This window comes from Orbicella faveolata, unplaced genomic scaffold, assembly GCF_042242905.1.
Source record: "Orbicella faveolata isolate gen_17 unplaced genomic scaffold, um_ofav_v1 contig_36, whole genome shotgun sequence".
In the NCBI taxonomy this organism is placed as follows: domain Eukaryota; kingdom Metazoa; phylum Cnidaria; class Anthozoa; order Scleractinia; family Merulinidae; genus Orbicella; species Orbicella faveolata.
The window spans coordinates 1,217,501-1,243,247 of record NW_028301565.1 but is presented as its reverse complement, the minus strand read 5'-3'; the positions used below and the strand labels follow the sequence as shown (position 1 = coordinate 1,243,247).

Genomic DNA, 25,747 nt, shown 5'->3' with positions numbered 1-25,747 from the left:
AAAAGCATACTTAATTTCAAGACCAGAGTGCAAAAACCATACCAAATTTCTGACCAAAATGGCCAAAATCGATACCCTATTTATGACCCTGAACCTATGTATATATTTTATAATCAACTTTATAATTTAGTTGGTGCGATGTCTTAATGATTTTACCAACTTAATAAATTTAGATGTAAATGTAGATGTAGATATCGCCCATTTAAGGTAGTACCCTCCCTCCGGAATCTTTGGATTCATCACACAATTTTCCTCTTCGTGACTAGTCCGCTTTCGGAGCCTAATCCAAAAAAGGCCTGGATGCTTGGAAAATTGTTTGTCATGTGACTGTCATGGCGTTATGAATCAGCGTAAAACTCAGCGCTACTAGCACTTTCAAGTCAACAGTCGGAGAGAAGAATAATTGGAAACAGAGAGGAAATCGGTTGCCTTCCGTCAAGTTCATTGTAGATGCTGCCACCATCAAACACTCTCCTAGTCAAAAGTGCAGATGACGTGACATTTCACTGTCAGTACGTTGCGAAGTTTACAGCTTGTACAGGCAGTAACTTGTTTTTCTCGTCCTCAAGATGAACGCAATTATTGCCTTGTGTCATTTCTGTGAATTCCACGGGCCTAGTGTCTTGTTTTGCACACAGGTAATTATTGAAAACGACTATGATAAATATTGTCCATATAAGTTAAGCTTAAATGCAAGCTTACATACGTTGTACCACATCACATCTTCTGTAAGCTTACATATTAGGTCCATACACAAGCTTACAAGTTTTAAAATGTCGGGCTGGAAACGAGTTTGGAATAATTTTTCTGTTATGTCACAGCATTTGACCAGAGATCATTAACTTATCTCAACCTTCTGATCTAACCTTTAATAATTTCACTGTATTTTGATAATTTCGAGCACTTTTGGGTGAAATCTGTACCCTGCTAAGGTGAACAATTCTTGGCCAAATTGTAGAATACCTGACCACTTATTTACATCTCATTGAAAAAGAATAGCAGCTGTTGTCATATACCTTGTTCTTCAAAGCACACTGATACATGTAAATGAAATGGCTGGGTACTCTGCAATGTAGACCTTTTTCGTTTGGGCAGTTTGTTTTCCTAATACAGACCACGTGATATTCTCTAGAGAATTGTTCTTTTATCCATCTAAAAGATATTCATTCATATACACGCGACTATTTGGAAATTTGAAAGAAAGAATTCTCAAGAATATCATCGCATGGTCTGAAATGGGGCAACAAACCACCCAGTTGAAAAAAAGTCTATTGCTCCCATTTCCTTGAACATCATACGATGTTGGTAGCACCTACATGTACACCGTCCTAATGCTAACAAAATGTGCTCATCAGAGGTTGTGATTATAAAGAACATTAGACAAGTAATAGCAAGCATTTTTCCACTTCTCATGTCTTTGTACTCATCTTTCTCTACCTTCAGGCTTTCCACTGTGAAGCCCATGATCCTCTCAAAGGAACTTGCACTTCTGTTTTGGAGTGCGGAGCGTGTATCAAACGGTATGATGTACTCACACAGTATGCACTAGAAATATGTTTGAATCTCATTACTAGCAGCTTTATTGTCAAGTTGTATATCCAACAAGTGTACTTGTAATTGGCTGAAAACTGTATTGTAATAAACTGGTCATTATATGCCATTATGGTACACTCAAAAACATTAGAACTTGCCTCTGTTTGGATAAAGTGTAGTGTATCCACCTTTGCTGTATTTCTGTGAAAAACCCAAGAATTTCATAGTAATAATTATTTCTGATAGTGGGTCAATACTGTGTCTACATGCAAGAAATAACAGAACCTAAAAGGTTGCTATTTTTTTTTTTTTTTTTCTGTCTGTTCTTATTCTCAACAAGTAGTGCAGTTCTTTGAAAATGACTCCAGTTGACTGTTGTATATGGAACCATTCACATCTCTAATCTGCCTTCTTGAATTCATATAAATTTTCAATGTGCATCATAGTGAAGTATAATTGTGTAATACTGTCTTAATCTGTGATGGATACCAGGTGGTGGTGGCCGACAACTGGCTGATGCACTGTCATATAGGTACAAACATATGCGATATTGGCTTTTCATACCAGGCAATCAGTTTGCCTGTTTGATTTCACATGACATCCACTGACAAGAAAAAGTATGAAAGTTCACTCTTTACAATTAAATATATTCTAACATAAGAGTAAACAATGTTCCTTAATTTAATTATCAGGTAACCTAATGTGTCACTGTAATAATTTTATTTCGTAGGAATTTTACCCGCTTTGGATCAGAAACCCCAGGTTCTGAAAGTGCACAGGAATCGAGACAATCATGGGCGTCAACTAGACCAAGCCAATGTGAGGTCAGCACAAATGAATCTAAAGGTGTACAGTACCCTTCTTAATATTACTTATAACACAAGTTTGAATGTCAGTTTTTGCGTTATTGTGGTCTGATAATTTCTATGTTGTCAACCAGGCATTTGCTGTCATACCACCAAATTCTCAGAAATGATTTTAAAAGAACTGTATGGCTGTCAAGAATAAACATCATGAACTTGAGATTGAGACAATTAATGTGAAAGATTGCAACTGTAAAATAGTAAATGTATGTACATTGCAAGCAACTTGTACTTGTAGCTGACACAATTTACCCTGCACTTCCCTCCCACTAAATAAACAATCATGTAGACAGATAGATTTTTATTGGCCTTGGGTTGACTAACGGACTGACAGACAGATGAACAGAGGGACTGACACACTGACAGGCCAGTTGATGCACTGATGGATGGACTGACTGACTGACTGACTAACTGACTGATGGACAGACAGACTGATGGACGGATGGAAGGAGAGACAGATGGACAGACAGACTGACTGACTGACTGACTGACTGCTAGCAGGATAGACAGACTGATGGACTAACAGACAGACAGGCTGATTTGTCTTTTTATGATGATGTGTATTGCTTTATTCATGAAATGTATTGCTGGCTCTGTAGTTTCAAAGTTCAGTACTCTGAGGGGCCATTTTCTTTTTTTAGGCTTGCAAGTCTTTAGACCACAATCATGCAGGATATATCAGTATTGATCATGAGGCTCACATCAGTTACTATAGCAACAGGTCACCAGAACAGCCAGAGTTGTACAGTGTGGTAAGGCAAGCATGTGTTAGAAGGTAAGAGGTCACAAGTTTTGTATTGCCACATCAACTGATTACTATAGGCTGTGTGTAGGGTTTGCAATAATTATATGCTTAGAAACCATGTTCAGTAGCACCACTGTAATAAATTCATCAGCTCAAAATTGCGTGTTATTTTAGCACTGATGCAGTTGAAAGGTCCATGCATGTTCATTTCAAGACTACTGTCTCTTCATCAATAGGAATAGCTGTTAGACAGAACACAAGTGATTTTATTCGAATTATTAATGTGCTGGTTAAACATTGAAGCTTGAAGTCAATGTCAGTGCTGTACATTGGAGAGTTTGGCACTTGACAATTCTACAGCATTTTGCATCATCAATGAAGCTTCCACCACACGCACAAGCTTGCCATCTGTTGTGTGACCAGGGGAAGAGAATTGTTTTGCCACTGGCAAGTCCACTTTCTTTTGGGACAGATTTCGAATGTTCACAGAACCTGTTGACAAACCTGCATCTGGTTACACCAATGTGCAACAGAGTAGTACATGCTGCACAAGTACAATTTGTAGTAATGGAAATGAGGGTACTAGTCGTTCAGGGGTGTTGATCTGGAAGGTTGGCTTGGGCACACATTTCGCCTTGGTCAGCCTCATTGTTCATCTTGCACAAATTTTCTGCAAATTTACTTCTGCTTGCATGCATGTGCATGTGCATGGATATGCATGCCTTACAGTACAAAACAAATAATGAGGCCAAAACTTGTTTGTAACTTGATTATTATAGCACAGAGAAACACTCCACTTGCTCGTTAAAAATATTAACTTTTACTATTTGTTATCGACATAGTTTGAGTTGTGAAGTGTGTCCAGGTCGTGAAGGTCCAATGTTCTTTGGGGAGGAGTCATCAGGTTATGTGTTCACTCACACCTTCTTCCTTAAGGACACTCAATCTAGAGGATTCCAGAGATGGTGAGTTCAGCATAAGTGTAAAATACAGCTACATTTGTATGTATGTTCATACCTGTAGGTAGAGTATAATTATTTTGCTCGATGTGTTACACTATGATCTACACATGACATGTAGCATGCTGTCTTTGATATATGCACATGTACTGTAACATGTACAAAGTTTACAGTGGACGTGGTCCCTTTATGCCAAATGTTTGCCTTAATGGGCCTTTAAGGGTGGGCTATGTACATCACCTGTGAAAAATTTTGGACATTGATATTTCACCCCATTTATTTTGGGGCCCTTTTTATTCCAGTACTTTGCTGAAACATAGCTAAAGTAGATTTACTCCTACAAAACACGAGATAACATCTGTGAAAATAATAGTTCTACTGCACCCTGAGGCTTTTTACAGACACACCACCTAGAAAATAACACAAATTCTATCAGGCTCTGTTTCAAGTAGTGCCAATTTAAAGCCATCAAGTGGTGTTTCTACTAGACTTCTCTCCATATAGGAAAACTAAAAGATTTGGAGCTCAAAATCGCTTAATGACCTGCAAAATGATCTGATTTTGATTTTGGATCTTTAACATCTAATTAGCCTCATGAAAAATGCTAAAGCTTGAGGGCAAGGGCATTTATTTGGGATCATCAGTGAAGACAGAAAACATGTACTGTGTTTCTATCGAGTTATTAGAAACATGAGTGGAAGTTTGGGAGAAAGAGAAATGCTGTGGGAACACGAGCCGCAGGTGAGTGTTTCCACAGCTTTTTCAAGTTCTCCCAAACTTCCACTCATGTTTCTAATAACTCGATATTAGAGTGTTTCTATAACGATAGAAACACTGAGAACACGTTTTCTATTTCTTTTAGAAAACACTGTGATGAAAAAAGGAACACAACTTGTTACTCGGGCTTTCCGAGGTATAAATTCAGCTCCGTTTTTTTTTTTTTTTTTTTTTTTTTGCATTCAGTCACAAAACGCAGTTCAACTGCAGCGCAGGAGTGAAGTGTTCGCGCATGCGTAGAATGAACCCTAGAGAGCATGGTTTAAAGCAACAGCCACCTTCATGGAAAATTCCTCGCTTGATGAAAGCGAAAGAAATTTGATGGCTATTGCACTCAATGTACATACAAAGTCACACACCGTTCGCGGTAGACCCACACTAAAACTTGTGGAGCGTTTTGGGAATGGGTCGGTCCGTGAACTTTACGAGAGATCAATTTACAAGCGATCCTTTACAAGTGAACCTTCTATCGAGAAATATCAAGCGAAACCAGCTATATCAAACGAGCTATCTCATATTATGTTTACATATAAACGCAACCGTGTATTTAGACGTGATCGATAACCCAGTAGAATACCAGAAGCTACTCTAAAACGCCTCAGAAGGAAGGGCAGGAGACTGAAGGAATTTGTTTATGAGCGTATTCGTCTAAGCATACCAAAGTCGTCTTTGCTATGTCGTTATGTGAAGGTTAGAAGAGTTACAAAGAATGTTTGTAAGCTTCATATGAAGAGGGTAAGATTAAATAAAGTTGCACAACATGAGAAGAAGTATTTGTTGAAACCATAACAACATTCATTACACTCAGCAGACAAAAATAAACACAAGTACAATTATTTGTGACTAGCAATAACGAAATTGCGTGACAACAGTGACAATTGCAATATGGCAGTCCCCTAAAGATAACTCCAGATGTGCGATATTGAAAGCCCGAGTTCACACAGCCATGCGTCTTGTTAACTTTGATTATCAAAATGTAAATTCTCTTTGCTCGCACCATCATTACGTCAACAGCTTGTGCTGGTTCTGTGTTTCTATCGAGTTATAGAAACACGACTTTTAACCAATCAGTGCACATATTTTCTGAGGACTGTTTTCTAATACAAGGTAGCTGATATGCGTGTGACTGTGTGTGTTTTCACGCACACTCATCTATAAACATTAAGAGCAGATCATGTGATAGAAAGGCTTGAAAACCTTTACAATGTAGATGCTCTGTTTTCCTTCCAGGTATAGTTTAATTGCTGTCATGAAGGATCGCATTTATTTAGTGAACTCTTGGCCATTCTTAGTAAGGTATGGTTGACATTGCTCGGTAGACTGTAGCTTAGAGGTACTCAGTTACATGTGCACATAAATAGTTTGTTCTCTTGTCCTGTGACCTGTCACCTTTTTTCTTCACATGACATACACTGTACTGACATGTATCCCTTCTCCCAGCGTATTAGTGTCAGCCCCTGGCTTTCACTTCATCGGGCCACATCAGGTGGCAAATAAGTTGAGTCTACCATGGATTGAAGATTTCCAGTGGTGGCGTTTTTTATAGCAGACTGTTTTGCAATGTAATGTTTCCACCCATTTCCATGCAAAACTCCTAACTAGGAACAGTACTGTAATGTGTTGTATCTACTTTATTAATACATGTATATGCACTTGTAAGTAGTTATACAAATTTGAATTTTATTGTAGTATCAAAGCACTGTTGATCAGTAAATGTAAATAGTGCTCTAGAAGGTATTAATTAAAATTAAATATTGTTATTATTATGATGATGATGATGATGACGATGATCGTGGTGGTGATTTTTAGCATTTGATTGGCAGACTAAACAGCCCGCTCAGTCTTATGGTGGCATGTAATGTACTAAAATGATTGAAGTACTGCTGAAAAATATTCACTATGTAATCAAGATGGCTACTGACATCAGATTATTTATGAAAGGCTTTTTTTAGAACAGCAACTGTATCACAAACAGGAGCCTCTAACTTACAGTCATTGCATTATCTTGAATTTACTCAGTTTCTTTATTGTTGTTTGCAGCCATTTCAGGGAATTAATAGATGAACTGCAGGCCAAGGTTAGTTTTGATAAAATTACATTTACAAATTGGTGCAAAAGCATTGTTAAAGCCCTTGTTATGTGTAAGAGCAACATTTGATTAATTCCATTCATTTACTAAGTGACACTGAAATTTTCTCTACTATTGCTTGGGGTATTCAATGCGGACAACACATAATGTTCAACACTTACGGTTTGCTTACATTGTATCGTTTTATACATATTTTTACTAGCAAAAGTACATCACTTTTGTAAAATGTATCTTATGATCATTGCAGGCAACTGGTGTTTATGATGCTGAGCATGCTGCGAGTATACAGAAAGGACAACACATTCAGCCCAGTGCTAATGGCCTCTTTCTCACTCCTGGTAATTTATTTCATTAGTCCGTGGATTTTTTCACCATGATGCTAGCTACACTGTACATAATTATTTTTACAAAATACAATAATGCCTGCTTCAGTTTTGAAAAGGGTAGGAAGTAGGAGGGGGCAAGATAAAATAATTTATGTACAACAGATGCATTTAATATTTTTGATTGCAGTTTCCATGGTAAGTACATGTGTTATAAGGAGCTGCATTTGAACATGTCTGTTCTTTTATGATCCATACCTTGAAACTTTGTAGCACTAAAAAGTGCCCTTTCCTTTCTTCTGCTGCTTATTTATAAATTATCACTTTTATTTCATTGTTTAGATATTTTTCGAAGACAGCGAGGTGGAAATAAAACCTACAGAGGAATTGCTGACCTTCTCAGAGACAAAGTAAGCGCAGCTACACTGTAGACGTTTGACCATACATTACTGTCACATAACATGTGAAGATACACATACTCAGGGCACTCAGTACATGTACCTGTAGATCTTTAATTAGCTCATATTAACTGAGCAGGAGGTCTGTATGGGAGAATCTTGACCGAGGTCATGAGTACAGACTGAACGCAGTGAGGTCTTTACACACGACGGAGGTCAAGATTCTCCCATACAGACCGACTTAGCTCGGTTAATAACAAGATGTTTATTATATGGCAAACAAGAAAAACTTAAATCGTTTAATGAAACTGGTTTGCTGACATTTTGTTTGCAAACGGAGATGAGCTTAACTTAAACCTGCCGAAATTTGCTCGTCCTCATTACTTTTTTTTTGTCGTCAGGCTTTTCGGCACTTCCGTAAATGATTGAGAAGAAAATAAAGGAAAACGGTGAACATTTTTGTACATTAGTTTGCTACTTTTTCAATGCGAAATGAAACCTGTCTAGATGCCGGTCTAGATGGGAAAATCTAGACCGTGGTCAATATCGATTTCAGCCAATCAAGTTCGTGAATTCAGTAGTTCCCTGTCCTTGTCAGACACAGCCATATAATAATCAGATATATTTACCTTGTATTTTCAAGCACTTGAAGAGCAGTATTGACAGAAGGTAGAAATCCACTTGTTGTCCTCTTGTATTGAAAACCCAGGATACTGTATCAATAAAGAGTAGGACATTCTCAGGATCTGATGTGGTGACAACACAATACAAGCTGAAAATGGATAACATGCATCATGTATGATGTGTAAAAGCTTTGGTTACTATTTTCCCAGGAGAACACTCAAGGCACAGCACCCTTTACTTCTTTCAAGCCTTTGCCTTGTGATGTACTTGTGTACTCCATAACAGAATGAAGCATAGTCAAGCCTATTTTTTAATTTGTTAATTTCTTAGTGGTACATGATTATTGATTTACATGTAGGATCTGTTTGCCACTCTCCACCAACGGTTTTCATGGATGCTGAAAGCATGTGGAAACAGAATAACTGAAAAGCTTCTTGAGGGACCACCAAAGGTGAGTAATACTTGTATGTACATCTGCAAACTGTGTCCTTTGCCATATACATGAGCCAGCAAGGCAATATAAGTTTTCTTTGCTAACTAGTACTTATTTGTCAGAGTAAAAAGAATTAAAAAAAGAAAATTGTATTGAAATTAATTGTACAAGTTTAACTCATGTTACAACTTGCTCAAATATAGTTAACCCATTGACTCCTGTGCTGCCCGTAACTGGCCGTGACGAGCCCTGGCCTTTGTTCCACTTATGACGTCATCACCTTTGATCAAAATAGGCCATGTTCGATATACAGTATTAATATTCTAACATGGCTCCGAGGCTTTCAGGACAAACGTCTATATTTGGTGTGGTTTTCTTTGTATCCAAGTCTCTTTTGGAAATTGGGAAACAAAAGAAACTTTAAAAAATTTACAATCTTGACCCGAAAGCCTCGGAGCCATGTTAAAATATTGATATATCGAACGTGGCCTATTGGCATCATCTATGCTCAACTTCTGCAAGAGGAAAAGATCTTTCCAATGATACCCAGACCAAAGTGATCGGTTCAGTGGAGCCTGAAATATGCACAAAAGTACTCAGAAATTTGAGTGAAAAACTCAGAGCAAAACTTCTCTCGATTACACGTGGCTACTCGATGGTAAAAATTGCGTGTCTCGATGATGCTTTCTCAGAGTTTTTTGAACTGGAAGCAAGCCAAGTAGAAGGTCAATCACTGCAACAAAAGGAGAAAAAGGAAAGGGGAAAAAAATTAAAACACGATGCTAGTGGAAAGAAAGGCATGCTGTCATGTTGCAAGTGCCTTTTTGAGTAGATTGGAGTTTAATTGGCCCAAATCCAAGCTGAAAATCTCCAAAATCTCCAAAAAATGCGTTTTTGGCAAAAAGTTCTGGGAGTCAATGGGTTAAAGGGCATTTCCCAGTGAAGTACATAGGACTAGTAGAGTAATTCTTGTACAGATCTATCCACATCAGCAACAACAATAGTTTTATTTACATGACCATAATGATAACAGAAATCCAAAAGCTTATTTTAACAATAATAAAGTCAGATAACGATCTGAGGGAGAGAGAAACAGAAAACTGTTGCGAGATTGTCTGTAAATGCTGAAGCATTTGTGTTTCAGGAGGAACTCCTGACAGATCTAGAGGCTCAACTGGAGGAAGATGATGATCAAGGTATGTCAGTAAGTTCTACCATGGTGACAGGTTTTTGACATTGTGTGCAATTTCTTAGCTTCATTCTCAATTGCCAAGAACGTTATGTTAGGTATACGTGAATGATTGGCTTACAATTAGTAAATCCCAAGGACATAAGAGTTCAAATGTTTACTACATTCAGACTTACTTTAGGGCTTTGCAGTCCTTCAGACAGCATGTTTATATATTTGGTGACAGGGATGGCGTCGTGGTGAGAGCTCTGAACCCAGTGTCATATGTGTGTAGAGTTTGTTGCTGGTTCTCGTCTCCTTGCTCTGAGGGTTTTTCTGTGGTTTCTCCGTTTCTCCTCCCCCCTCTCCTTCAAATTTCAAATCGATCTGGTGTGTGTTTCACTAGTAAGCCTTGCAGGCTGGCTAGAAGCTTAACGCAATAAAGAAGTTATTTATTTTTATTTTATTTGTGTTTAATAAACGTTCTAAGCGGAGACTCACACAGATTTTCTTACATTGTTTGCATGTCGATGTGTAAGCATTAAACTTTTAAATAATGTTTTTTTACAGAAGACACTGACACGGAAAAGGAATCTGACACTCCTGAAGGTACACAGAAAAATGTTTTTTATAGTATCAATTCCAGTGCATTTCTTCATTTATTAAAATAATAACCCAGCTAATGTCGATGTGGAAGTCGGTTTACACCGTAATGCAGGTTAAAACATGTTACATTTTAATGCCTTTGCTCTGGCTGGAATTCCAATAGTTTATATATTTCCCTTATACTGTTTTCGCTTCTTCTTCTTCTTCAATCCTGCTATTTTAATGACTTTTTTTAAGAAGAGGACACGAGTGGACCAGTTTTCAGCTCTCTCCGGCACATTCTAAAGGTGAGTTGTATTTGTTTATCACATGTTAACATCATTCTGTACCTGAACGTTTACGTCGACCACCGTTTCAACGTGTTTTTACTGGGAAATTAAACTCAAGGTTTGCTGCGTCCGGATTTTCGCTATGTGAGAGTTATACTCGCGGGGATTCCCAACATCCGAGCTATTCTCCAGAGGTTTGCCATATCCGGGGGATATCCGTTGGTCCAGCATACCCGGGTTATATCCTGAGATTTGCCAATGCCCTATAATGTAACAGTGTAACTAAGATGGTGTGCAGTAGTTCTATTCACGCTTATCATATTGTTTTGCAGGTTTTAGGAAGTCAGCACTTTCACTTGTTAGCGTTTCATGTGATTCAAGGCAACCAAGTCATTGTGCGAGGCGAGAAACGAAAGACTGTTGAATCAGTTCTGAACTGCCTCAAGGTAAGTTGTATTGAAATCAAGCATTTTTGGACTAACAAGCATTTAGTCCATCTGTCCCTCTGCTTGCTCGTTCGCTTGTTTATTCGTTCGTTTGTGTTTCGTGTTAGCCGTTGTTGTTTGTTGTTGGTGTTTTGGTGCTGTTGTTGTTGTTGTTGTTGTTGTTGTTGTTGACTGTTGTTTCCTTTTTGACTGAAGGACCGGAACAACCTACTAACTCACTGATTCATTTACTGATTGTTTGTTTGTTTTGTTTGTTTGTTTTTTAATAGGTTCTTATACCAAGTGGATGCTGTTCGTGTATTCCATACAGTACAAAGTACAAGGTATAGTATTCAACACTCAAGTTTTAAGCTGGAGAAGAAAACCTCGTCCCGGTGTAATACACAAGTCATTCATCTACTATAGATCATTGAAAAGTGCTGTCGTGTGTCCCTTCAGTCCCAAGATAAAATGCCCATAGAGAAGTCGTGTAGCATCGTTAACTAAGCTTTTACTTAGTTTTGGTTTTGTTGGGAAGTCTTCTGTAAGTTGTTTGAAAGCGCAGTCATACAATAAATGTAACTTAGTTAAATGCCAACGTTTGCTTACAAACCTGTGATGTCCTGAATATTTACAGTTATTCCACGAGCGCGCGTTGGATATGAGTTGGCTATAATCATTGTATATCCAACAAGTGCGAGTAGAATAATCGGTTTATTAAAAACACCCCCAAAATAAAGAAAACACAAATAATTTTTTAAAAAACGCCCCCAGAAAATTACGTGCTCGCTTACTATATTTGTAGAGCATGGTATAATGGCTCATAACCCATGATGGCTAAGCCAATGAAACTTCTTGAATTCGTTATCAGTGATCCAGTTTTTAACATTTTGTTTTAATAGTTTCTGCGACATTAATAATCCGCCTTTTCTTTTCTTCTGTGAATCTCTATTAGGATTCGTGGCAATGTAATTTCCTTGGTCTTGCTCCAGGAGTTGAGATTCCGCGTCATGTGTTGTCATCTGACCTCTTTGTTCTACTTGATATCATTTCCCCTCGAGGACATGTGAGTATTGACAGCGAAATACATATGGTTAACCTTTTGAATGTGATAAGCACCGTGATATTATACAAATCATACACACTGTACCACTTATTCGAGATTCTGGAACCCGAGGGATTTAGACTTTGCCCGCGGCATATTCAACGTTCGGTGTCAAGATTCCACACACGTTTGAATTAGTGTCCAGGCGTTTGAAATAAAATAGGCTTGTGGAAGATAATTGTATCAATTAGACGGGGAGCAAACCTACATTCCATCTATTGAGAGGTATAACAGCTGAATCTCTGTTAAGGTGGCCGAACACAGTTTTCGCGCGCGCTTTTGCTGATGCAATTCAGCGCGCGCACAAGGATTGCAAAACACAAACATGCCGTCAATAGAGCGATCATTTTATTTACTGAACACCCGCACTATCTGTGCTATTTTTCTCTATAATTGAACGCAGTGTATTGATGGCTTTAGTCTTTTATTACAAAGATATGTTAGACAAGGTAATGATGCAAAGAAGCCAGCAGTTCTCAGCTTTTTCTTTGCTACCGAAAGAACCCAGTTAAATGCAGTGCATGCGTGGTAAGTCAAAAAATTGCGATTGAATGAAAATTGCACTCTCGGAAATACGCCTATTTCACGAAAACCACTCAATAGAATTTCACGAAATTTGGCACGAAAATACTTTAGGAAATAAGTAACTGGAGTATTGAAAATAACTGAACTTTAACAAAGGAAATTCTAGATATTCCAGTGAACCTTCAACAAGGGATAATTAAAGATCTCTCTGTTAAATTATTAGCAAAATGGTGTTAACTTGTCAGAGTCGTTACAAGCTTGTTGCATGCAAATTATAAAGAAAATCTAATGACTAGATTTTCTACAAATAAACAAAACCAATTTTAAAGGCCTGTTTATATTTATTCATGTTGCCATGGCAACGGCACATACGTCAGCTTAGCCATCAAAAAATCAAAGTTTGTGTTGTTAACTTGCTTGCTACCATTTTCGGCGACCGAGAGATCGAGGGTTTTAGAGAAAAAGGTGAATGAACACAGGTATCAAAAACTGTGTTTAGCCAACTTAAACCCGTGTGAGGAGGGCAGGCCGCAAAAGATATCAAAGTTTGCCCGAGATTTCGTATTGTTATTCTTTGTGTCCTATTGTTGAGTCCTATTTTTTACTGGGTGATATCTGTGTTCCTTCCAGGTCCCTGAAGGCCCTGTTGCCGACCAATCAAGGTTAGTGGCTTAGAACTTTTATTTCTCCTTTTTTCTGCGTGTTCTAAATCCGAAGTAAACAGAAAACGATATAAAAATATCCAAGCTTAGTATATATCACACAAGTGAATAGTACTTTTCGGGCGCTCTGATTGGTTAACTCGGAGGCGATTAGCAAGTACTATTCACCTCCAAGCAGCCGGCGCGAGAGATTTTAAAATTTCCGGCCGCTTGTCACATAAAATAACGTTTTGGTCCGCTAATTATTCAGCTTGTGTGGTATATACTAAAACAATTATTCGCCCCAGTGTCGGTGAAAGTGATGGATATTTACCTCCACTTCGGTGAATAATTGTTAATTATATGCCATCCTTTCGATCTAAGTTTGCAATTTTGTTTGCCAACTTTTTGTGAGGTGTTATGAAACGGTTTGCGGTTTTATGCGTATTTAAAATATGCACCATTCATACTTTTTCTGTTCGCGCCCCTTGGTGGCTCGCTTCTCAGAACAACTGTTTCTAACCTATTCATCCTGTTTATTAGAGATGACGAACACGATTTCCCAGGGTATGGGTTTGTTGTGTGTGGAAAAGAGAATGCTACAGGTATGATGCAGTTGTTAAAGGTAATGTTTACGTTTTAACAAGGTTTCCCCCCAGCCGTTATTTATAAGCAACACCCAGCAATAACTGCTAGGTAGTGCTGATATTCCGGGGTTTAAACTTTTCGCTGTACTTGCTGTTATAGCCCTTTGCCATCCTACCAAAGTGATTCCTAGTATCTAGCGCTTATTGTGAACTAACTTCGAGTGAACTCGTTCCAGACCCTACCATTCTGCAAAAAGTAGAAGAAGCCCTGGATAACGACAGTCTCTCTGATGCAGTGTTTGATCAACTGCTGATTTGTCTTAAGGAGGAGTGGATGGAGTAAGATTTCGCCCGTTTGTTAGATTGTCGTTTTTTTCTTTTGTGCTCAGAACATTATTTAAAGGCCTTAGATGTTCAGGCTCTGTACTGACATCTTTCCGCGGGTCCTCGTAAGGAAAATAAGAACGACTTTTCATACGTTTAGGAGAAAGATGTGTAATTGAGTACGGCAGTCTTGTTCCTAGAATCTTCGTGTACTAATCAGCATTTTGATCTGAAGGACCATTCATTGTTTACGATCGACCCCCGTTTCACGAAGTCCCTCTTAATACGGAAACTCGCCATTAAGGGAAGGGTATTTTTTTCGTTGTTTAATTTCCATATACATTCTTCTTACCTTAAGCATCGATGCAGATTCTCTTTGTGGTCTTTGCGGTGTCGCCATCAACTAATCTTTTCTTTTTTTTTTTGTTTTCCCGTTTTCTCTATAGCAAAGTTAAAGTGGTTTTCAAGTTTGCCCGGTCAGGTAACAGTACCAGTGAAGATAAAGAAAAGTAAGTGTATTTCCAGATCAAGATATAGATATATAAAAGGTACAAAACTATATTTCAGTTAGGAAATATAAATGGGTTGTGCCGAAAATATTCTCATATTACATTGAATCTTATTGTAATGCAGGTAGAACCGTTAAAATAAAACTGAAATAAACTTCACTTGTTAAGGATCCTTTTCTTCCATTTTTTTTTTTTTTTTTTTTTTTTTTTTTATTTACGATAGTATCATACATGTATTGTGATAAACGTTTCAAATGTGCTTTAATACTTGCTATTGATCGTTGCAGACTTCTAAAAATTCTTGGTGCCAAATCAGAGGATGAAATCGTTCTCAAGTTTTGGATGACAGGACTAAACAAACAGTACAGATCACATCTGCTGACTTGCAGTAGTGCTGGCTCAACCTCGTGACCATCACTCACAAACTTCCTCAGTCTGGATGTTTGACAGTCCTCTTTCGGCAAGCTAGTTTCCAGTTTCCGACGGCTTTGAACATTATGGGGCTGTTAGCTCCTCGTCAGTTTGCCATTTATTGTTTCCATCGTGATAAGAGTGATCGGCCACTTTACAACTCTCAGGGATGAATAGGAGAAAACTTTGTTTGAGGGTGCTATTGAGGTTACCTAGTAACAGACAAATGGCGCAGAATTCTAACTGACAAAATAGTTTTTCCCTACGGCAGAAAGAGACAACTAACAAGTGACTCTCCAGGATCATTCTTTATCAGAAATCATCCTTACAGTTCCTTTATTCCCAAGGGGTTCTGGAGAGAAAGTCCTAACTTCTCTGTGAAAGCTGTCCATGTGTTTTGTTTGCACAAGAAAATGACTTATGGACGGAAAAACGGCATCACTAATCCTCCTTAAGTTTGGAACTATAAGAAATGTTAGCTTGTTACAATGATGATGGATGATTCAATTACATTAATCAAATCGCTAGCGGATTAGCAATATCAGATAAAATTATAACATTAAAATGTCTGTTAGCGAGCAAACAAACAGGTTTGTCGTGTTTGTAAGACAAAAGAATATGGCTCAAAGAGTGCTGTCGTTATTATTATTATATTATTTAGATTTAACAGTTTCAATCGTTGAGTGGTTGAGAGGAAAACCTTTAAACCACCGCACCTGCGGATTACTCCAGCAATGTCGATTGTTTTTTTAAGTCGTCACATTTTGTTCGGTTGCTTGGTTTGTTGTTGTTGTTGTCGCCTTCGTCGCTGATTATGGCAGCACTAGTTTGGCAGATAATTTGTTCCGTTTTCTCACATCCTCGAGACCCAGGGTCAGTCAGTGGGCTTTTCTAGAAAGAACGTTTCTCTAGTGGCTGACATTCTGGATTTTCGTGAAGGCTTCAAAATATGCCAAGTCTTGTCTTCCCCAATCCGTTTCTGGTACATTCGTTCCAAATAAAATAGAACGTAAAAAATACCAAGACAGCTTCTACAGACATGTTTCGGCATAACTTATCCCATCTTCAGTTTAGTTTTTCTATCTGTTTTTCTATCTGTAAGATGATATAAGTCTTGCCGAAACATCTCAAATTTTCCTTCGAACATTGTCAGGAGTTTGCTTTCCTTCAATAGAATTATAACATTACCAGCGTCTAGTACTTTGGCAGGATGGGAGGTCGATCACGTGACAGAGCAAACAGGGTTGTTGTTACAAGGTGTAAAGCAAGGTGAAGTCACTTTGAAGCTTCTTTTCAATTTTTTCTTTTGCACTGAACAAGAATACTTAAAAGCTGTTTTGGCATTGATAGTTTTAATGTCGTTTACTAATTTATCTAAGTATTTATCTTTTATTTTATTTTGTTTATTTATTTATTTATTTAATTAATTTTAATTTTTTTTTCTTTTTTTCTTTTTTACCAATTTTACATCATAGTTTTGCTTAGAATTCCTCCAGGGGAAAATAGATTTAATTTAATAAGTACATGTAATCTTATTTAACTTAAATCAGCCGTCGATGAGTTGAGCTTTCTTCATCTTGCGCCGGTTACTTTTAATCACGGTCAGGAACCACTTCCACGTTCACCTTCAGTATTAACTTCATTTCAGCGCCTAAGTAGGTCTTCTTATGCCCAGTAACGATTTCTCTGGCAAACTCGTCTTCAGTGGTGCATTGAATTGGATCTGTTTTTAAAATGATTTAAATTAACAAACTCGTAGTGTTATTAAAAGGCTAGGCTCATAAAAATATCACCTTAAACACCGAAAAGTCGTTAACGAGGGCCGCAAAAATATCACCCTGCGAGCAGAGTCGCCTCGATCTTTCCCAAGTAACTGTAGATAACTCTTTTCCAACGTATCTACCAAAATCGAAGCGACTCTGCTTGCAGGGTACAAAAATATCTGAGCAACTAAGAGTCTGCGGTAGGTGTTGGGTATCGCTATTGTTATCAGTATCGCTCACTTATGACACATCGTAATTGTAAGGTGAATTGGAAGAACACGGTGGAAAGAACTTGAGTTATGGGATCACTGACATGCCAACATCTAGAAAGGCTCCAAAGCTCTAACTCTTTGGAGGGTATTATCTTCCGAATTTGAGATTTACGTGAAAAGATTTTGCAAAACCAAACCAACGGTACATCTGTAAAAGGCCGAAATCGCGTGAAACCAGCAAAACCTAAGTGCCTAGCCTCCTATTCAGATGCCAGTTGAGTTCGTCGCAAAATCGTTGTTCTGTATCTGAAAGGATAATGACAGCTTTTAAGAAAGTACTACATTTTGCAAGGTTGCGTATTCTTTGAGTCACGATCACGAGTTTAATGAGGATTTCCGATCAAGTCAGATCACCTGAAAATTTGCCGATGATCCCCGAGACAGATAATAGAGCGAAAATTGGATAATAAGGTGTTGTGACATCGCATTCCAGGGAGGTAAAGGAGAGGTAAATTTCTCAATGCGAAGCACCCGATTTTTTTTTCGAAATTGACCTTTCATGTGGATAAAACAGTTAAGACATAGGGTAGGTCTGTGCAGTTACAATGTGCTAGTGAGGAAAAAGTTTGACCCAATAAGGGCTAAGCTCTGGTGAGCGACCACCTTCCGTAAGCGCATACGGGAGGTTCGACTGTATGGCGAAGACTAAAAATAGTTTATATTAACAAGTAATCACATCATCATTCTCGTGTAATTTGAAATAAATAAGCACTTATAAAAGAATATAAGTTGCACCCTCTACGGGTTTGAGCAATTCTCAGTAGGACCTGACAACATTTAAAAATTTTCTCGAGCTTATTTATTTCAAATTGCACTCGAAATCATGTGATCCCCCAGATACTTGAAACTGGGGGGGGTTACTACATTATTTTTGTTGTATTTTTAGCGGTGTAACACATACTGCTCACGCGAGAATCCGTAGCATGATCCAAGGTCCCAGGCACGCCGTCTTGATTCTCGTCTATCAGCCGGTTGTAATTGTAGGGTGAGTTGATGAACCCTAAAACAAAGATCAGCATTCGGTTAGTTACGAAACGCGTGCCCCAATATGTGAGGAATGCCATGTAAATGATAGAGCAAGACAAGCTTATCAAACATAAAAGTTCAAAGAGCTGTAGCCCCAATGTGAAATGCAATGTAAATGATAGAGCAAGATAAATTTAGAGCGGTTTTCAATCCGGAGTGTAGTAAAACCAAAACCAAACCAATTTCTTACCAATTAGACTACTCAGCTAATCGGCTCGAACCATAGTAAAACCAAAACCAAAGTAATTTCCTGATCGCTTTCGACACTCAATAGAAAACCGCTCTATCTAAAATGAATAAAGCGCTTTTCAAATAAATGTCATTGATGAAGCTGCTCATTTGAACCCTCGTCTATATCTGTCCATTTATCTCGTCGGCAAAAGATTGAAATCATCTACTGGCATCGTGTCATTGTCTGATTGTTTAGTGCCCCTTAGTTCAAAGATTTTTTTTTTTTTTTTCAACATTTCGCGCGAAGAGCAAATGTTTGATCGTTTCACCAGTTTGCACGGTAATTTTTGGACAAATAATGTTTAATTTAGTCGGAACATTATGACGTCTGACCTCACTGTCAGCAAAATACGTTAAGATTGTTTAAATTGTTTCAGGTTTCATCAAACCGCATACTTTGACTTACATAGGTATCACCCTTGTTTTACTCTCATGCCGGAAGTTCACGTTATGACTGTGCCGACGAGGATGAAACCCCCTTGCTGTCAAATTTTTCCCTGTTACATGCTCGTCCGCACTTCCGTTTGCTTGTGCTTATGATTTCGTTCTGGGAGTCCTCTCTGCCGTTATGTTTATGCTTGTGCTTATGTCGTAGTGAAAACCAGGAAAATAATGCAATAAAAAGCAATCGCATTTATTTAATTATTAAAGACAATAGTTTGTATGTATTTTGTGTTTGTACTGACTAAAATGTCAGGTTTCAACTCTTCCACTTAGTTTTTCTTCACTTCTCGGTTTTCTGTGCGTTTATAGTCTGTAATTCTTTTCATGCTCATCTCTATGACTATCTTACTGAAAGGAATTAAAATCTCTTTGAGCTTCAGTTTCTAGCTTGTCAAGAAATTTAATGCACCATTCTAAGGTGATCTTGATGTACACGCAAGCGGCTGTTGGTGTTTTAGGGCAATTTTTTTTTTTCTGACGTCAGCGCGATCGGGTCCAAATCTGTCTAGAATGTGAGTGCGCGATTTATAAAAATTTGTTGACACTGCACTAGATTTTATACGGGGGCCAACATTAATTTTCATTCCAAAATAATTTGCATAGCCCATGCTACTACTTATCACAAATTTGTCAAAGAACTGTTCGACACATTGCAAGTGGTTTCCACCATGACGTGCAGTACGCGTAGATTCCGGCTTAGCTCAGATAACTGCTTACCTCCTGACTGTGCCTGAGGTTCTCGCCCAACACACTTCAAAACTGCGACCCACATAGATCTCGCCTTGGAGCATAAGAAATCCATCACAAGACAGTAATACCGCCTCTTTACTTAGTACTTGCAAAAATGCCGCAGTGAGAAGAGACGTCTTCTTCATAAATCGTACCTCCCTGGTTCTACTTGCCTTTCGCTTTTTACGTTTGAAACTGCTCACAAAACACCTGTCACACCTGTCATTTTTTTTTTTTTTTCTTTGCTACAACCCGTTACAGTCTGTAAGCTCTTTTTTGGACTGCGTCAATCAAAATAACTTAGTTTTTGACATACACGGGTTTTTTTATTACTAATCGGTATAATCGGCTTAGGTTCATAACCTGCAAAACAGGCGGATTAGCGGGGCAGAGAGCGAAACGCGATACAGCTCTCTGGCCCGCTAATCCGCCTGTTCTGCAGGCTGAGGCTCATAGCAATCACTTAGTCTTAGTTTGCGGAGTGATTTGAAGAATATCCAACATCAGAATTAGAAAAACAGGAAATGCATCAATCAAAATAACTTTGTTTTTGAGATATCACGGTTTTTTGCGTTTTATATCGTGGACACTGCACAGGAGCACTAAAGGCAGTAAATGAAGAAAAAGAGTTGTATTCGCTTAACTTGGAGGCGCTTGAAGACTTGACGTTGTTCGAAGGACTCTGCAGCAGAATAGAACGACCTCTCGCTACAGAATCAGAAGACTGAGCTCGCTGTCCCAGAAGATAAAATTGTAGAGGAAATTACGCAAACAATTGAATACACCGATGATTTGTTGGGATAAAAGAACAAGATTGCGAAGTTCCTTCGCGATGCGAAATTAATTCACAACAGTCTATTTGCGTTTCAAAAGATTTTGAAAGCGTGCTTATATTTATTTTTCATCACTCGAAGTTGAAAAGGTGCTTAACTAATCTGCCACAAATAAGACAAAGAAACTAGATTTTCTTTAAAATTATATTCAATGGATATTGTTTAAAATTACTTAGTTACTACACTTTTTTAGCTCTTGCATGCACCTTTCAACATGATGGTCACTTCATAAGTTCTTTTAATTAGCTGTTTTATGCTTTTGGTGGTAAATAAATCAGAGCTCTCGCAGTTTTGTTTGGTAAGATCTTGATTTGCCTAACTTTGAAAAATCCTGTACAGATCGTTTTATGTTAAAACTACTAAGCAACCAACAGCGATTCAAGCAGACAGCCTTTCAAAAGAGCTCAGGGTGTAAGAAAATGAACTCCATAAGTTGTGCGTGTTGCAAATGTTGTCTTTCATAGCGATTTTCCTTGTGGTTTATTATGCTGTTTTAGAAACTCAAGGGTCGCCGAAGAAACTCCGAATTTTCTGAACACCTTCAAATCAAAGGGCGGACTGTGAAGTTGGAAGGCGTTTCTCCTTTGTTAGCACTATTTCTACCAGTTGAAAGGAAGAATTGCGATACTCGCTGAATAATGTTAACTTAACGTCAGTCTCTTCATGTGCTCTTTGTTCTATTCAATGCTTTTTAGTTGCTCGACCTACTGACAATGGAAGTGTACTCAACTTTGTTTCATTTCCGTATTGTCAAAATCATGTCTTCCGCGAAACAAATCAGGGAGCATGGAAGTTGTTAGATTCAAGGGAACTTAATTTTTCTTTTTGTTTCAACTCCACACGAAAAGTTGTCTATTTTAAAACCTTTTGAAATGCTAGAAAAAGTTTTCCACAGCAAGTAAAATGGATGGTTTTATTATTTTCTTTCTAGTAAATGTGCAAACAGCCCTGGCTGCAAACCGTAAAGGTGTGCCCAGCGCCCGCGGTTCAGCGCGAATCTGTAGTGTTACAAAACATGTTCTGTATTGATTAACCTTCAACTTTTCACCAATTGAAGTTCCGTCAGTGACATTTCAAATGAGAGAGTTAATTGTCCCTAGTGAAGCTCCTCGATCCCAGAAAACTTACTTTATTTCTTCGCACTGGCAGGTTCATCTGCTGTTTTTATGACTCCCGGCCTCATTAATCTAGTTGTCCACTATCACAATTTGTGACTGTTTTACTTCAATGTAACACACAGGATAAAAAGCCAGTAATAAAAGCAATTCTGGCCTATCAAGTTTGACCTTTTACGACAAAGGTTTTCGTGTACAAGTTGTTGGCGCGATTTGGTCCGAACATGATCAGGAAATGAGCGCGCGGACAAAACTCAGTGCTGATTTTTAAAATCTGTAGCAGTGCAAAAGATTTTACATTGGGGCCAGTTTTTATCCTGGTGATACAAATAAAGCTCACACATTTTAAAAGTCTGGCAAGACCACTTATTTGAATGAACAAAACTCAAATTTGCCAAGCGACTGAATTCTTCCATACGTTGAATTGATTAATGTCTTGGCGTGAAGTTCATGCGTAGATTTCGCCCTACCTTGCATTAATTGTTGTTCTCGCCCAGCACATTTTGTAACTGTGGTCTAGACAGATCTTGCCTTAGAAACTAAGAAATCTATCACAAGACAGTAACACTGCTTCTTTAGTTAGTAGCTGCGTAATGACAGTGTGAGATGACGCCCTCTTACACACATTCTACATTAAGACTGACTTATTATAGACTACATTAAGAATCCTGACGGTATCTTATTGGCTCTCTGCACCTGTACTCCTCAAACACCCGTCACGCGCGCAGACGTATATTACGTGGCACTTTTTTTGTAGCGTGCTGTACAGGCGCAGGTGACCGCAGTTCGTTTTTCAACCATCTGGATCACGAGACAATTGGCAAAATATGGATGACTGTATCCTGGACATTGTGCGATAGATGACGAACAACAGTTTTGTTCGCCGATGCTTGCCAGGCTAAACAATAAGCACTGAACTGAATGAACTGATGAAAGCACCAGAGTGAACAGAGTACGCCGGCCATAGGTATCGAATTTGTCTCCGATGAAACGTTTTTTAAATACGTAAATATTATTGCAAGGAAATTAATAGCCAATTTTGGCTGAAATATTTTGTTATTGGGTTGCCAAGCTACAGGACTTTTGGCCGGGCTCAATTATCACCCGCGTGTTTATCGTTTACGAAGATAAAGCTCAGTGAAAAGAGATCACAAAGAGCACCTTTTACGGTGAATTGTAAACAAAACACCGCTTTGCTTTCCATCGAAAGTATAATATAAATTTGATTTGGTATTCTTTTTAATTAACCACAGCTGTCAAAAGTATCCCGGCACACGCGCGCCGTCTATTTTTTAACTAGTCAAAACAAGAATTAACATTTCCAAAAAGTGCTGAGGTTTTAATTCTTTCCACTTCACTATGTTGCTGGGTTACTACTCGTTTGTTTCTTTTTCATGAACAAGAATACATGATATACATTTGGTCCTAACTACGACTATGGTATTTGAGGTATATTTATACGTATCAAACATTTATCAGCTTAGTTTCTAGTTTATCAAGGGCTTTTACGTACTATTCTAACGTGATCTTGATATTAAAGAAGACGTCTACAATGTTAATTAATGTGTGAATGAAAGACAGAAATGTTATGAACGTTGAAGTTAACACATGGAAGGTCTGCTTGGAATGTCTACAGTAACTGCAAATATTGTATTTCTCAAAAGATACAACAGTTAAATTATTTTCTAAGAGTGGTGCAACACTTAAGTTATTTTCCCGCAAGAGTGATGCAACAATTTTAATTTAAACATTATTTTCTGAGAGTGGTTTGTTGGGATATTTTGAGGTTTGCTGCCGTTCAGTTGAGACTACGCACCTTAATTTTGAGTTCTCCGACCGGTTTTACTTCAACGTCAAAGAATAAAAAGGCAGTAATTAAAAACAATATTAAATTTTGGCCTATCAAGTTTGCCGTTTTACAAATTAAACATTTGTTGTGTACAAGTCGTGAACGCGATTTGGTCCAAATATGATCAGGAAATGAGCACGCGGACAGAAAAATGGTGCTGATTCTTAAAATCCGTAGCAGCGCGGTTGATTTTACATCTAAGTTAATTTTCATCCTGGCGAAACAAATAAAATACTCTTTAAAATCCTCCTTTAGTCCATGCATTTTGAGCGTCTGACAAGACTGCTTGTTTGCGTGAGCAAAACTCAAATTTGCGGTCAAGCGACTGAACTCTTGATGCATTGCAACAGACTGTTGATTTCCGGTGAGGTACAAGTGGATTCGGCCGGCTTAGCTAATAACCACTTACCTCTTGGTTGTGCTTGATCTTCTCTCCCAACACATTTCATAACTGTGACCCACGCAGATCTTGCCTTAGAACGTAAGAAATCCATCACAAGACAGCAACACCGCTTCTTTGGTTAGTAGCTCCAAAATGACACAAGCTGAATGAGAGACCCTGACTGGGAAGTGACGCCCTGTTTACATCGCGACCTTCCTTTACACGCCTTCTATTAAGACGTAAATTAAGAATCCTGTTGTCTTGATTGGCTCTCCTGAAAAACATGTCAAGCTGCACAAGTCTTTTCTTTTGTGTCGCGCCTATTTCTTTGTTATATTTTTTTATTATTATATGTTATGTTACGTTTGCACCTGCGGCTTTTATCGTGTGCTGTACAGGCATTAGTTTATTTTTCCCGTATTTATACTTGCACCTTAATTTTTTTCATCAAGTAATCTTTAACACAAAGATACCCACACAGACCAACCCCTACGCTTTTCCCGATCTCCCCCAAAACATTTCCATAAAGGTCAAGTAGCTAGACTTTCTGAAAAGTCCTTCGTCTTGTTTATTCAGTACCTCTCGCGACTTCGTTGCTCGCTCGGCCGCTTCGCGGACTAACATATTCTACCCTGAAATTCATGAGGTCGACTTGTGGTAAATCTATCAAGTAGCCTGAATGTCGCTGGCCATATAAACATCAAAGGTTTGGGGCTGCGACCGCTGGGTTAGAAAAGAATTTTCGTCATTTGGAGACACATTTACAAAAAGCTTTATCCGAACTCTGGCATCTAAGTCTAATTAGAGCCTTGATAATTAACATAAGTTTACGCATTTGTGACAGGAAGATATACCTTTAAGATCTAATTCTAAATTCAATTCAAATTTGTTTATTGCGGAGTTTGATTAGCAGCTTTTCAATATTAGATGGAGGAAAAAAAAATATTAGCACACTTTAATATCTTTAAGAAAACGCCAAACGGAAAAAATACAAAAAAAAAAAGACTAAAATCCCACAAACAAGAATATTTCGTTTTCGAATTCTGGTTTCTTTATTCTAATTTTGGCTATTTGTGAGCATTAATTAAGGTTACCGTATACCTTCAGGGGTGTCTCACGTCCAAGCGATGTAGCGCGTCCGGTTTAAGATGTAGATACCTAAACCCCTATATCAAATTAAAGCTTATAGAGCTGGCTATCAAACCATACCAAAAATTTTGAAATAAAATGAAGTGCCGATTTTTTCACGGGCACTAAATGCGAGCGTCCTAATCACCTTTTGGAAGCTACAAGTCAAAGCGAATTTTGTTTTTCGCCAATTTATTTTTTTTCCTCGGTTTCAGGACAAAAAGCGCTAAAAAAGCGTGTCTGCGTTTTTCCACATTCAATTGCAGTAAAAAGTTACAGAACATTTTCAAAATAGGATTTAAAAAATGTGAAGTGATCGTACAAAAATTGCTCTCGGAGAAGAAATATTTCGAAATAAACAATTTGCAGACACGTTTTTGTTTTTTATATGTTAATCTAGCTACTGTCCAAATTTGAGGGCAATCAAACAAATACCCTTTGAGTTGTAACTCTTTAAAGTGTCTGCTTCAAGCGAAAAAATTTATTCGAGAAAACAGCGCTAAGAAAAATCTCTTGCTTCGCAAACAAACTCCGCCCCCAAACGCCTTCAACTGGGTTCTCAGATCACTGAGCCAATCAGCGCTTGGAAAATTTACTACCATTAACTCGCGGTGAAATTTACGCGTGAATCTCGAAAAAACCCTTGTGTTTCGCAATGCGC

At 38.1% G+C, this 25,747-nt stretch overlaps 1 protein-coding gene and 1 long non-coding RNA gene across 5 annotated transcripts; one reads left to right on the top strand and one right to left on the bottom strand.

Annotated features, from left to right (window-relative positions):
• The first annotated feature begins 302 nt into the window (after nt 1-302).
• On the top strand, nt 303-15,901 carry LOC110064574 (folliculin-like). 4 transcript variants are annotated; one of them, XM_089274817.1, is made up of 21 exons: nt 303-638; nt 1,444-1,520; nt 2,264-2,357; nt 3,038-3,171; nt 3,984-4,106; nt 6,108-6,173; nt 6,918-6,954; nt 7,214-7,304; nt 7,632-7,699; nt 8,670-8,762; nt 9,889-9,940; nt 10,486-10,521; nt 10,759-10,805; nt 11,120-11,233; nt 11,503-11,556; nt 12,168-12,278; nt 13,473-13,504; nt 14,027-14,088; nt 14,307-14,409; nt 14,841-14,903; nt 15,191-15,901. In XM_089274817.1, the coding sequence occupies exons 1-21, from the start codon at nt 570-572 to the stop codon at nt 15,312-15,314; spliced, it is 1,650 nt and encodes a 549-aa protein (XP_089130943.1). In that variant the 5' UTR covers nt 303-569; the 3' UTR covers nt 15,315-15,901. The 4 variants fall into 4 exon arrangements, with proteins under 4 accessions (XP_089130943.1, XP_020627298.2, XP_020627297.2 ...); XM_020771639.2 differs by having other exon boundaries at nt 10,756-10,805; XM_020771638.2 differs by having other exon boundaries at nt 10,483-10,521.
• Nucleotides 14,804-18,386, bottom strand: LOC149101930 (uncharacterized). Its single transcript, XR_016202391.1, has 2 exons — nt 18,251-18,386; nt 14,804-17,037 (listed from the first exon to the last, which is right to left on the bottom strand). It is a non-coding gene; the product is annotated as an uncharacterized LOC149101930 (long non-coding RNA).
• Between the last annotated feature and the right edge of the window lie 7,361 nt (nt 18,387-25,747).